The 14,147-nt window shown below is 40.5% G+C and overlaps 1 protein-coding gene across 1 annotated transcript in view; it reads right to left on the reverse strand.

Moving 5' to 3' along the window:
• The window catches only part of tmeff1b (transmembrane protein with EGF-like and two follistatin-like domains 1b), a 105,811-nt gene that overhangs the window by 15,289 nt on the left and 76,375 nt on the right, over positions 1 to 14,147 (reverse strand). The window contains exons 4-5 of the mRNA XM_008300251.1: positions 7,989 to 8,085; positions 6,166 to 6,314 (exon numbers count right to left, since the gene is read on the reverse strand). Of these exons, the coding sequence (XP_008298473.1) occupies positions 6,166 to 6,314; positions 7,989 to 8,085 (246 nt within the window). The remainder of the gene's footprint in view (positions 1 to 6,165; positions 6,315 to 7,988; positions 8,086 to 14,147) is intronic.

Here is a 14,147-nt window from a genome sequence, read left to right on the forward strand (position 1 = left end):
ATCTATCTATCTATCTATCTATCTATCTATCTATCTATCTATCTATCTATCTATCTATCTATCAGACAGATAAATTTGATTACATTTCCAGACAAAACCAAGGTCACACCGCACAGAGGAAAGTCTGACCATTTGTTCTGTTTTTCAGTATTCTGGCTCTGATAAATGGTTTGGTTTCATAACACAACGTCCCTTTCAAACTTCTAGACAGGTTTTGGCATTCAGATGGTTAAAACAGTAAGTCGTTCATCTTCCCATATTTGTTTAGTTTTTATTCACTGATTTAAAAAAAAAGGCATAACTGTTTTTTTTGTAAAATACATAATTCTGTGGAATAATTCTATGTTATAATCCAATGATCTTTGTGAAAAGTCTGAGTTAATGCTGTAAATGCTCATTGCCTGTTTTCAACTTTGTGAGTGTGAGATAAGGACAAGCTGTTCTTAGCGGGTTGTCAAAACACCATGATAACTGTGCCTGTTCTCACCCATTTGCAGGAGGTTGTTTTCTGTTCACTGTCTGTATGTAAGAACCAATGCTTCATGTTTTTAGTCAGTCAGTTTTTCAGACTCTGTGCTGTACATGTGACTCCTTGCAAGTAAAACTTTGTTTTAACTTGAGAGACGACTGATTTGGAGCAGTTGGGACTCCACTGAAGAACTTTCCGAACAAATCCTTTTTTCGTTTTAGTTGCTTTGTTTTCATAAAAACATAGATCATTAGAAAGTGTTTTTTGTCAGTTTTAAGGTTAGTGATTACAACGGCTACAACTTCCGGCTTTGGTTCACTCTTAAAGCTATTATAACGTCTGTTTTCACATTAAAGCGACAAGCTGGTGGTTATAGTTTAACATTTAGCAGCTAAAGAGTCAGATATTTGTCTTGGAGTTGGTAGAGACCAAAAACAGAAGTTAAAAAGAGGGAATATTAGATGTAGATCCATCAGGTAGGTAAAAATGCAAATGCAAACAGACAAACAGACAGTGCATTCTCTCTAACAGCCAGCAGGGGGCAACTTCTCTGGTTGCAAGGCCAAGTGAAAACTACACAACTTGTCATTTGATTTATTACCTCAGAAAATATTTTAGTTTTGTGTTGATGGTCTCAATCAGAGGTTTAAGGTCCCCATCAACACAACATGATGTTAATTTTGTAAATTATGGTTGTATTCAAAGGAAAATAAACATGGACGCAGGGTGTATTTTCAGGTGTGGCTTCCTGCCTTGGGTTCTCATCCATTTAAAAAAACAAACAAACAAAAAAATATGGTGGCAATGGCTAAACTCTAAAATTTAAGCTTCAAATGGTAAAACCATCACGTGACATCACAGTTCCTACATCCATGTTTTTAGTCTGCTACACACTGTGCCATTTTCAGCCATCCCAGACGTAAGACAACAGTCGTGAGAGAATCGTGGTGATATCTTTAGTCTTGGCTCTAAATCGGTGGTCCTACATCGCACTGTGAGACAGGTTCAAGGACAGCCGTTGTCATGGTCTTGCGACCAAAGACAACCTGCAATAAAATTCTGACAGTGTCAGAAATTTGGGGTGATCATGTCACAGTGGGACTGCTGCTGCGACCTGCGTCAACTAACTAACCAATAGAAACGCAGTATGAAATGAGGTACTGATCAGCGCGACACTGGTGCTAAACCCAAATAGATGCTCTACAATGGCAAAACGCATCAAAAAAGTATGTGGGATGTTGACAAAGAAGACAGCCTAGTACCCTTTTGTTGGGATTTCTCTCCAGACACATAAATGCCACAAGGGCGAGTGCTCCGTTCATGCTTCGCTAGTTTCTTTTTCATGGATGGATGGCGCACGCTTATGACGTTTTATTCTTGCACATTCACATCGACTCACGTACATCGTAGGCTGCGATTCAGTTTGTGTTTTCATTGTGCAATCTGAACACAGCAAACTTCATGTCGTGCCCAAAGTTTATTAGATCCATGTCGTACAGTGTAGCTAGCTGTGAACTTATAAGATTGTTAAATTCGTACAGTTGATATCCGGCCTTACACACAATCTATGACTCAAACAAAACGATCCTGTTACTTCATAACTGCTGGAAATAAGCAGCTCTTTACGTCCATTTGCCATAAAATAACGTACATATATTTTAGAGTTTCTGCTGCCCCTGAGTGGACAGAAAAACATATTTTTGCAGTTTGAAGTAAAGGTTTTGGATCTTTTTCCACCGCTGCTGCAACACAACCGGAGCTGTGAGCGACTGAAAGGTAAAACCTGTATTTGCAGCTGCAGTCAGTGTCCCTGAGTGTCAGATTATCACGGGATGTTAACAAGGTGTGGATTAATTTCCAGTGAAATCAAAGCGCAGCTCTGGCACGCTCAGTTTGAGTCGTAATTGAAAACACTGGTGATTAGACGCATTAATTTGTCAGACACGGTTTCAATAATGAGGCTGATTTATGAAATGGTCACAGTCGTGCAGTCAGCAGAGCTCAGCGAAGCCGAAACACCATCAGTCCTGCATTTTACTGCGTCAGCAAGTTAATGTAGAATAATGACCTGCGTCCACAGCAAGTTAAATAACGTTCGAGGTGGAAGATTTAAACCGCAACAGGGCAGAGTAACTTCAAGCAGAGGTTTACGCTGAAAGTTTACTTTTTGAAGGTCTGACAGAAAAAAAAAGAAGAAAGATGAACTGAAAGATAGAAATAAAATTAAAATAAAGGAAGAAACAAGAAACAGTTGAATTCAAAGAAAAGGGAAGACATGAAAAGATGGAAATATTAGGAAAAGAATGCAAGAAATACAGAGTAAGAAATAGGAGAAACAAAAACCAAAGGACAAGTTGAGGATGAAAACGAGCGAAGAAGGAAGAAAAAATATGATGAAATAAAAAGTCAAAAAGTATGCAAGAATTAAAAATAAAAGGACCAAACAGAGGGGAGGACAATGAATAAAAGAAATGACAGACGGACTGAATTAGGAGCAGAAATAAATCTCCTCTGAAACCTGTAGAAAACCTCCCACCTGCCCCTGAGTGTGTTTTCATCCACAGGTTGGTTCACTGCTGCAGATCGAGCTGCTTTTAAATCACTCAGGTGACGGACGAAGCTTTCTGAGGCTCTAGCAGCCCACGATGATGGGATTTTCCAATTTGGATTCAATCAAACAGCGATAGAAGCAGATTTATCTGTCCGAGCCGAGAGCGGCGCTCAGCTCGCTCCATCGAGGTCGGAGGTGAAGCAAACTGTTTACGGAGTATCATGGAAGCAGCAGAAAATAAATGTACTTTGAGAAGCAGCTTCACTGAGTCACTAAAGCTCCTCTCAGACAGGCTTCATCTCATTATGAGTGTACGGTGGGGATCCATTCATAAAACAGTGAGCAGCAGTGTTGTCAGGTTTCAGGAAACTTCTTGATTTGGGAGGCGAATTTTGGCTACGTTTTGTACCATGACACTAAAATGTAGTGGTTTAAACTTGAGATGTGAGGTTAAAGGTAGTTGAAATTAAATTTAGGGACAAAAATTGGGTGAATTTTTATACAATTCATCCGGTTAAATGATATCAGGAGCGCTTCAGGAAACCTAAAGGTGGCGTCACAGAAGGTTTGTCCCTTTTTATGTACAGTCTGCACAAAACACATATTTTTAGAAGCAGTAACAATTTTTTTGTCATATATTTTCATATGTATTTTGGAGAATCACTTCAGAAAAGTTAATAGAAACAGCAAAATCCAGGTAAAGCATTTTTGCTAAAACGCTTTTACGCTTTCTTGAGGTAGTTTTTTGACTTTTTGGATAAAAAGTTGGAGATGCAAACACCCTTTCTGAATAGGTTCGGACGTAGCAAAGATTTAACTCACATTTCTGTTTCTGGAGGCTCAAGACAACATAAAACATGACCAACATTGGCACACATGGAAGAATAGTTACAACTTTCCTGATTTAAAGAAATTCCTCAAGGCTTCTCCCTATCTTTCTCTGACAGATGGACAAATACTTGTATGTTTCTTCTTCTTCTTCTCTGAGGTTTTTCAGCAGTTGGCAAAACAACTGGTTTTGTTTCCAGTCATCTCTGCTGTGTCGTTCACATGTAGCGCCACCTTCTGACAACACTTTGCACGACGGCGGTATCCTCCAATCCGAAAACACAGACAAAGATGATAAACTGAAAAACACGTGAAATCTAAACCCAAAGCTGAACCAAAACTAAGCTTTCATGTGACACTAAACAACATTTTCTCCACACAGGAGGGACCCCTGCTCATTAAAACCTGCCACGATTTTCTTCATGTTCCTTCTTCCTCATTGGCTGAACAACATGTTAGTGTCAGATTTTCACACAGCGCTTCCTGCCGGCTGCATCGCTGTTGCACGTCGCGCTTTAAATCCTCCGCCTCCGTCCGATCGCTCATGCACGTCAGCGAACAGCGTGATGACAGAGGGTTTACAGAGCCGAACAGACTGTGGGTGGAGGCCGGCATGATGCAGACAATTCAGATACCTTAAAACAAAACCTCAAGACTGAACGTGTTGGTGTGCAGTTTATATGTGTGCAGCCTCACTGTGATCTTTTTTTTTTACAATAATTCCACCAGACAGCAGCCAGATTTCTGCTGTGAGGCTGATTTAGCGACTGTTTCATACATCTGCAGCCTGATTTGTAGCACCACACAGTATTCATGTCACATTCGTGCAGCAGCCAAACACACACTCCCACCGTCTACCCGACATGAAAAATATTTCTTGGCAGAGCGGTGAATCAAAATGCTGCAGATTCACAGCTACACCTGCAGACACTGACACCTGCAACGTACTCCGAGACGAGAAAACTCACTCCGGCGGTGGTTCGAGTAGAGTTTCGTCACTGAAAACTGAACTAAATAAATGTCTGAATTGGAAGCTGCTCCAGAAGTTGAATACTGAGGCAGTGAAACATGGAGCTGTGGTAAGAAAGCTATTGTAAATATAGAGTTTGGAGATTAAAACACAAAACCCCAAGAGCATGAGCACAAGTGATGTAATTGAGAGTGTGTTTATCTGCCCAAATGTTTAGCTAACTAGGTTGGTAGCTAAACATGCTAATGTAGTCTTAAAGCTGAAAGGGCTTTGTAAATGGTGTAAGCTAACAAAAACTACATGTTTTATACATCATTTCAATGTGAAAGATAATGACTTTTTACCTACGTTAGCTTCAGCCTTTTAGCACAATATCATGTATGTTAAGTTAATTAGCTAAAGACTGTGTTTTCATCCACATAATAGGGCAAAAGTTAGCTTCACAAATAGCTAGTTGGTAAAAATGCAACCAGCAGTCTTTTGTGAGCTCAGAAAATCAACAACAGCAGTCTAGAAATTTGAAGTTGCTTAAGGGTACGTCTCGCTGCAACGACGGACACACTGTGTAAAAAAAAATACGGAATTTCTTTGCTAAATCAGTCGCTAACCCATGAAAACAGCATAGCAACGATAACCGTTTGGCTGCTTCGCTTACATACTTCTTCCCAAACTCAAATTGTATGTTTTACTTTAACAGTTAAAGAAGAACAAATGTATCTGATTAGCGTTAGACCCGATTCTTTAGTTGGAAGCCCAAGAACAAGCAAATCTTCAGTTCTCAGTTGAGTTTGGTATATTTCGGTCACAGGTGAAGTGAGGCAGCGGGACAGAGAGGAATCTCATGTCCAGCTGAACTGAGTTTTTTCGGCTCCAGTTTACAGATATCTTCTTGGGTTGGACCTGCCCCGGACATAGATAAGATTTGTACGCTACCGAGTTCAATTGGCCAGTTACCAATGGACAGGCATACCTCTTCTACGCTCTGTCCACGTCCTTGAAATTTGGTAAGCAACATGTGTGGATGTTGTTGGTACGGCGTGTAGCTAAAGTAACAATCGTATCTGATAGAAAAGAGGAGTTTCCACTATCTCCAAGTGTGTGAACCGGTTCTCACCGGTCATGTTATCTTCAAGGACATATGCTGTTCTCAGTAGGAAAATACGAAACAGAATCATAGGCTCAGTGCAAAATACAGATTCAGAATACATAATAGCTCGAAACATACTTATACTTATTATAACATTAGTGTTTGGCAAACAGAAGACTTTATGTACAGGAAAGTACAGCTAGCATTCCTCCACTTAGAAGAAAAAAATAACAATACAAGTAAAAAAAGCTCCGCCTTACCGGGGCACCTGCCCAGGTGTTTGACGTCGATCTGCTCCTGCTTCATACACGACGCCTCTCGGACCAGGCAGGGGTTGTTGTAGGAGTTTCCGTCTGTGGCACAAACCGGGTTTTCATTGTGACCGCTGCAGTCGATGTTACATATGCACCTGAGGAGAGGAGTTGAGCTTCAGGAAAGGTTTGTCACAGCAGAATTAATGTTGCAGCCTGAAACCTGAACGCGTTTCTGCCACACAGCTCCCATCATGAGCTGAAGTACATGAAGAGAAATGAAGACGCAGCTCATTAAACTGACTGTCTGCAGACACAAAGAGCTAATTTAATCCTTTTGAAGAACTTTCTCAGACATGTACAACACAGTTCAGGACACAATTAACAGTTTCTCCAGTTCTGGTACTTTTACTTTTTCATTTTATGCTATTTTATACTCCTATGCCTCTACATTTCATTTCATTTTATGTGGAAACTAAAAAAAAAACATTAAATAGAAGGAAGACTCATAAATAAAATATTGCAATTTATACTCCACTACCAGTACTTGAAGGTTACACTTAACAACCGAACATAAAAAACTCATACATTCATAAAATAAAACGCTCTGTTTAATAAAACCAGCAGACGTTACCATTTCCAGGTTTTATACTGACCTGAAACCATACGTTTATCCACCATTATTTATATTTTATTCAGAAACCAACAATTTTATTCAGAAACCAACACTGATGTGTTCTTCTGTCTTCAACAAGATTGTTGAGATTGACAAGATTAAGCTCATATTGTATTTGTGTGTTTGACTGTAATAATATGTATTTAACAGCACTCCATGAGTTGCATAGGATTTTTATTCATATTTTATCTGTATCTCTATAATTAGAATGTCGGTCATTAACTGTTGTTCTAATGATGCTAGAAGGATGACATTTGGATGTAAGGTCAGGAGACTACCAATAAAAGCTCAAGGAGCACCAGTTGCTAGCCTAGGGATGCTAGTGACAGCTTTGGGACACAAGGGGCTAGCCTAAGGAAGATAACCGCTAGCCTAGAGATGCTAGGTGCTAGCCTAGGGATGTTAGCTACCAGACTAGGGATAGTAGTGAATAGCTTAGAAATGCTTGTGATTGTCTAGGGATGCAAGTGGCTAGCCTAGGGATGCTAGTCGCTAGCCTAGGGTTGCCACTTTGCTAGCTTAGGGATATTAGCGACTAGCCCAGAGATGCTAGGGACTAGCCCAGTAACAACAATGACTATCCTTTCCAAAGCTGGTTGTTCGCCAAGTCTAGAAATGTTAGTCACTGCCTAGGGATGCCAGGGTAAACATTGCTATGCTAGTGACTAGCCTGGGCATGAAAGTGGCTAGTCTTGGTCTGCTAGTAACTAGCCTAATAACAGCAGGGATTTAGGGGACTAACCTAGGGATGCTAGTGACTAGCGTAGGTATGCTAATGGCGAGTAAAGTCAATTCCACATCCAGTAGGTTATTGATGTAAACCTATGAATTACTTGTTGAATGAACTGCCCAACTTGGAAAGTGGGTGACGCATCTCAAAGAGTGATAAAATCGGTTCTTCCGGCCAAATCAGCCTCTGACTTCAACACAAACAGAAACTACAGCTTCTCAACAGTCATATTTTTGGCACAAGTACTGCACCACAGTGACCCTGTACAAGAAAGTTCATGTTGGGCTCTTGTTGTATTAATCGCGATACTTTATCTGGTGTCCAGTAAAGCAGGATATACACAGTACATCTGTAAATATTCTGTATTTCAGCCCACAAAGCCTTCCAGGTTCTCTGTAACTGCTGCTTCACCATTCCAACACTCACCAGACGTCCTCCGAGTCTTCGTCACACTCGGCTCCATATTTACATGTGCTGCACTTGGTGAACTTCTTCCCAACATCAGAGCCTGAACCCTCATCATCTGTGAGTCAGAAGAAACAAACGGCATTATTTACTGTCAGGTGCTTCTTTTCACAATTCTTATCAGTTTGCAGCTGGTCGTCTCCCATTACTGCTGCTGAAGTGAACGTTTCTTGACTGAGTTGGTTGGACAGGATTGTATTGAGTCCAAATCCTCTCAGATCCCTCATTAGGTTTCATCATTTGCATGTAATTAAAGTTTTAAATATTTACAAGTCAGCTGTGCCAATTTAATACAATTCACAATTAAAGAAAACACAACCTTCAGCTGTTAATTCATCTCCAAATGAAAGTAAACCAGCGAGATTTGATGTCGCACATTAAAAACCTGCACAGTATCCTCAGCATGGTTGAAGTACACATGTGGGGTATTTTTATTTGCCACTTGAGCATTTCCACACTTCATGCTTCCACTGTTTTTCAGGGAAATATTGTATTTTTTTCTACCACATTTACTTCACAGGTTCACTGCAGCTCTTCTTCAGAACCACCTTTGAACAAGAGATCAGTGGACCAAATATGCATTCTTGTGTTAACAGTATAGTGAGTCTTATTCTACTTCATGCATTTCAATTTCACACCAGAACACTGCCAGGAGACACTCTGTAGCTTTTACATCACACTATTTAAATGTAAATCTGGTATAAATGCATATTTTATTTAGATATCCTGAAGTTATGCATACAGTGGGGCCCAAACGATAAGAGCTCATCAAACAGTGCTGCTTTTTCATGTAAGACTGGAAATAATCGGAAACATTTAAACACAGAAGAATTTCTGACATGCAAATCAAAGAAGAAACGTTTCGGCTACGTTTTCATTCCGACTGTTAAACTGAAATAGCCATTTGTTGTGGCATAAGTTTTAAACTAATGCAAAAAACAAGAATCTTTACAAATGTGCTCAAAACTTTTAGATTCCACTGTTTTTATTTATTGAAAAGTATGTATAACAGTGAAGTTCTGATCTGCTGTAGATTCAAATACTCAGCAACATATAATTTTTTTTTGCAATATTAAAGTACTTTTGAGTATTTTGAGACTTGATACTACATGGTTAGTTTGTGATACTACAGCTGAATGCAGGATTTTTTTTACCAGTAACAGTATTTTATCGTTGTGGTAATAAATCAATATTTCTTTAAAGTCCGATAACTGGTAAAACATTTTGACTGTTTAATCCTCTGAATCCCAAAACCTGTTGGATGTTGTAAAATGCATGTTGTCTTTAAAAAAAAAAAAAAAGCCAAAATGTCAGCATTTATGAGAGTCAGAAACTAGAAACTGAAAAAATTGGGGAATTTCACTTTTTTCAACGGTCCTCGAACTACTCATCTGTTGGAAAACTTTGGCGTAAAATAGTGCTATTTTATTAAAATAACTTTATTCTACATTTAAAAATGTCAAAAATAAACATTTTTCACAAACCAAATTATATATAAAAACAATGAATTTACTGTTTTATGGTGAAATCATGAAGTCTCACCAACAGTTTTTAAACAAACATTTAACAGAGTTTTAGGCTGAACTGCAGCATGTTTGCACAGGGTAGCGGGGAGACAAATACGGCAACACATTTAACATGCAAATAGTAAAATATATATATAATGTATGGAGCCGCCAGTTTTTTCCCCCCAGTGTTGGTGACACTTGTGCACACATGGAAAAATGTTCGACATGTTGATTCCAGGTTTTCACAATAAAAAATAAATAAAACACACAAAGAAATTCAACTTTTGCCTTCTCTTTTTTCGTTTTTTTGTAATTCTAACTTATACTGCAGAGAAGACGATTGCGTTCTCTCTCCTTCTTCATGGTTGTTCTGTTTCCATCGAGGTGCAGGACTTTATATTGCAGTGTAAAATGAGCCACATTGCAGTATAAATGAGACAGTATCAAATAAAACGCCCAGAAATTGCTTGGAGTTTAGAGGGTTAATGTGTCTTTTATGTTTCTATTGGTCGTGTTAATTTTGCTCTCGCTACCTCTGATTCAGGGAAAAGAGGACATAATAGCTCATATCAAGGCAAAACATGTCATTTATACCTAATCGTGTACGTGTGTTTAAACAGAGCAATAAAAGGCTCAGAAGCTGCTCGGAGTTCAGAGGGTTAGTACAGAAAGGAACATTTTATAATTGTTGATTAAAACGTTGTTGTACAGTGACACTGAAACTGCAGCACGAGAAAGAGACTTTTATTCTTGTGCTCAGATGTTTCTTCAGAGACTAATCGAAGCCTTGAACGCTGAAATGTGCGTCATTATTCAGCTGTGACACTTCCTTGTTGCATCTGCTTTAACTGCAATCAGACCTTTCTCCTCCAAAACTCTTTTTAATTTAACCTCGACGTCTGTTTTCGCTCTGTCGACTGTGAAACTCTTTATATTCGTGTCTTTCATCCTTGAACGACATAACCAGCTTTTTATTATTATTGTTTGTGCACCTCTTTCCAGAAGGGCAACTTGATTTCATATCCAAAAACAACCTCCAGCTTGTGTTTCGGTGAACACCGTTAACACTAACGGTGGCGTTTTTCCACCATCGACACGCCTCAGACGCTTTTCTATCAGACACAGCTGAGTGTGTGGAGACTCCTGAAGCTTGTCGGCCAAATAGAAACACAGACGACACATTATCATCTTAGGATATTATTATTATCATTACAGGGGATGCGTTTAATACCACCTCGCATGAAGGCATCCATTTTCCAGCAGAGAGTTCAGAGCAGATGAGGCGGCAACAACCTCAGCACCAAATATCAAAGAGCTGCAGGGATTATTCTTGGCTTCCTTTCATCGAGGGAGCCGTCTCCATGATTCATCATCAGTAATTTTGTCGCGTAATAGAGGAAAAGCTCAGCGATATCAAGGAGACGGAAATTAATCCACAAGGAAAATAATCCTGAAGTCATTAAAATTCCTTTTCAACCTGAAAATCTGAGTTTGTTTGCTTAAAAAAGGCAACAAAATCCTCAGGAACGGTGAAACCACAGCAGGTGTTTCTGCTGTGAATGGTGTCAAACAGTCAATATAATATTAAACCAGGCAAAAGCAGCGGAGAATATTTCTGGACAACCTTACTATTGATAATTCTTACTTACAAAACATGAAACAACAACATTCTGGCTGCAACCTACTGCACTGAAAATGAAACTGAAAGTAAAAGTTTTGCAGAGGATTTGGACCACACAGTCAGGCATTTGTGCCAGTTATTTTTTCTCCCTGTTGACTTTTTCCATTTTAATTTAATTTAAAATTTCTTTAATATTCTGCATGCAAATGTTCCACTAAAACAATTCCATCCATGACTTTCTGGAGTCAAAGCCGTTTCCTTTGCGTAGCCCCGCCCACAGCTACTGTTATTGGTTTTAAGCAGTGGTGTCCCATCAGGGCCATCAAGGCCTTCTCTGCTGGCCTAAACTCTATCAGAATCACTGACTTACAAATCAAATCAAATCAAATCAAATCAAGTTTATTGTCATTTTTCTGTATGTACACAGTAGTACAGGCAAGATGAGAGAGAGCGTTTCTTCAGGATCATTTAATTAGTAAATTTTATGGAATGAACGTCTGGGATAGGCACTAATCGTTCACTCTCGCTGTCTCCTGAAGGGGGCGCTGCGTCCATGCGCGCCACCATCACATTGAACATGGTGAACCTCTTCAGGTCCTGGTAGGTCTTCAGGGACACAAACACGATGGTGTGACGATGGTGAAGCTGCAGATGTTGCCCAGAGCTAGCTGTCTGTCTGTCCGCCCGGAATATTATCATCTCCTCCAGCTGTATGTCCGTCTGGGATGTTGTCATGGAGCCATGTTTCTGTTAAAGCAAACACACAGCAGTCCCTCCACTCTCTGTGGGTTTCTCTCAGTAAACGTAGCTCATCCAGCTTGTTGTGGAGGGAGAGGACATTGGAGAGCAGGAGGACGGTCCTGCTGGTCTGGAGGGGTTAGCCTTTAGCCTATCATGGATCCCGGCTCTCTTCCTCCTCCTTTGTTTACGTTCACACCGTTTGTACTTCCTTCTCTCTCGGGTAACTACCGGCGTAGCCTCCGATTGGACTCCGTGTTGGTGTAGTTTGTCTAAATCACAACCGATTGCCGCAATTCCAGCGCTGTTCACTGTCCTGATGCCCAGCAAAGTCTCCTGGACGCAAGTGTTGCAGAATGAACGTCTGGGATTGACAAGACACTCAAAACGTTCACTTTCGTTGTCTCCTGAAGGGGCTGCTGTGTTTATACGTGCCACCATCACCATGGCAACTATGATGTTAATACTAACTAACATATCAAATACTACGTTGTAATATTTTCCCATTAATCTTTTTACATTATTCCCAACAGTCTATTTTCTGCATTTCATAGGGTGTCTCTGTGCTGCTTCCAGCCGAGTATGTTTATATTAGAGCTTTTATCCAATCATGTTTCAGCCATCATGTGTTTCCAGGGTCAAAGGTGGTGCAGCTGTGGCTGCAGTGAAAGAAGACTTGTTGAATTGTTTTAATTGGGTTTCTTGCTTTAGTGATGGCATTCATTCTCGCTACATGAGATACCTGTCTGTGATGCAACGTCCTGTTATGCCGCCTTTCTGCGTAATACTGATGGTGTCTATCGCCATGGCGTCATAATAACGGTGATAAGAGGTGGTGTGATTCAGGCAGGAGGTGGTTTGATTCACTGAAGGCCTAAGAGTAAAATGCACGGCCTGCCACTGGTTTTAAGAAATACAAACGAGCTGTTTTTTCCCGNACACAGTCGGGCATTTCTGACAGTTATTTTTTTTTCCCCTGTTGATTTTTTCCATAATATTCTGCATGCAAATGTTCCACTAAAACAATTCCATCAATGATTTTCTGGAGTCAAAGCTGTTTCCTTTGCGTAGCCCCGCCCACAGCTACTGTTATTGGTTTTAAGCAGTGGTGTTCCATCTGGGCCACCAAGGCCTTCTCTGCTGGCCTAAACTCTATCAGAATCACTGACTTACAAATCAAATCAAATCAAATCAAGTTTATTGTCATTTTTCTGTATGTACACAGTAGAACAGGCAAGATGAGAGAGCGTTTCTTCAGGATCATTTAATTAGTAAGTTTTGTGGAATGAACGTCTGGGATAGACAAGACACTAGACGTTCACTCTTGCTGTCTCCTGAAGGGGGCGCTGTGTCCATGCGCGCCACCATCATGTTGAACATGGTGAACCTCTTCAGGGCCTGGTAGGTCTTCAGGGACACAAAGACACACATGATGGTGTGACGATGGTGAAGCTGCAGATGCTGCCCAGAGCTAGCTGTCTGTCTGTCCGCCCGGCCGGAACAATGTCGTCTCCTCCAGCTGGATGTCCATCTGGTGCGCTTCCTTCCCTCTCAGGTAACTGCCGGCGTAGTCTCCGATCAGACTCCGCGTTTGTGTAGTTTGTCCAAATCACAACCGATTGCCGCAATTCCAGCGCCGTTCACTGTCCTGACGCCCAGCAATGTCTCCCGGCCGCAAGTGTTGCAGAATGAACGTCTGGGATAGACAAGACACTCAAAACGTTCACTTTTGTTGTCTCCTGAAGGGACTGCTGTGTTTATAAGTGCCACCATCACCATAGCAACTATGATATTAATACTAACTAATACATCAAATACTACGTTGTAATATTTTCCCATTAATCTTTTTACATTATTCCCAATAGTCTATTTTCTGCATTTCATAGGGTGTCTCTGTGCTGCGGTGCTTCCAGCCGAGTATGTTTAAATTAGAGCTTTTATCCAATCATGTTTCAGCCATCATGTGTTTCCAGGGTCAAAGGTGGCTGCAGTGAAAGAAGACTTGTTGAATTGTTTTAATTGGGTTTCTTGCTTTAGTGATGGCATTCATTCTTGCTACATGAGATACCTGTCTGCAATGCAACGCCCTGTTATGTTGCCTTTCTGCATAATACTGATGGTGTCTATAGCCGTGGCGTCATAATGACGGTGTTAAGAGGTGGTTTGACTCAGGCAGGAGGTGGTTTGATTCACTGAAGGCCTAAGAGTAAAATGCACGGCCTGCCACTGGTTTTAAGAAATACAAACGAGCTG

The sequence above is a fragment of the Stegastes partitus genome, unplaced genomic scaffold (genome assembly GCF_000690725.1).
Source record: "Stegastes partitus isolate 25-593 unplaced genomic scaffold, Stegastes_partitus-1.0.2 Scaffold1515, whole genome shotgun sequence".
NCBI lineage: Eukaryota > Metazoa > Chordata > Actinopteri > Pomacentridae > Stegastes > Stegastes partitus.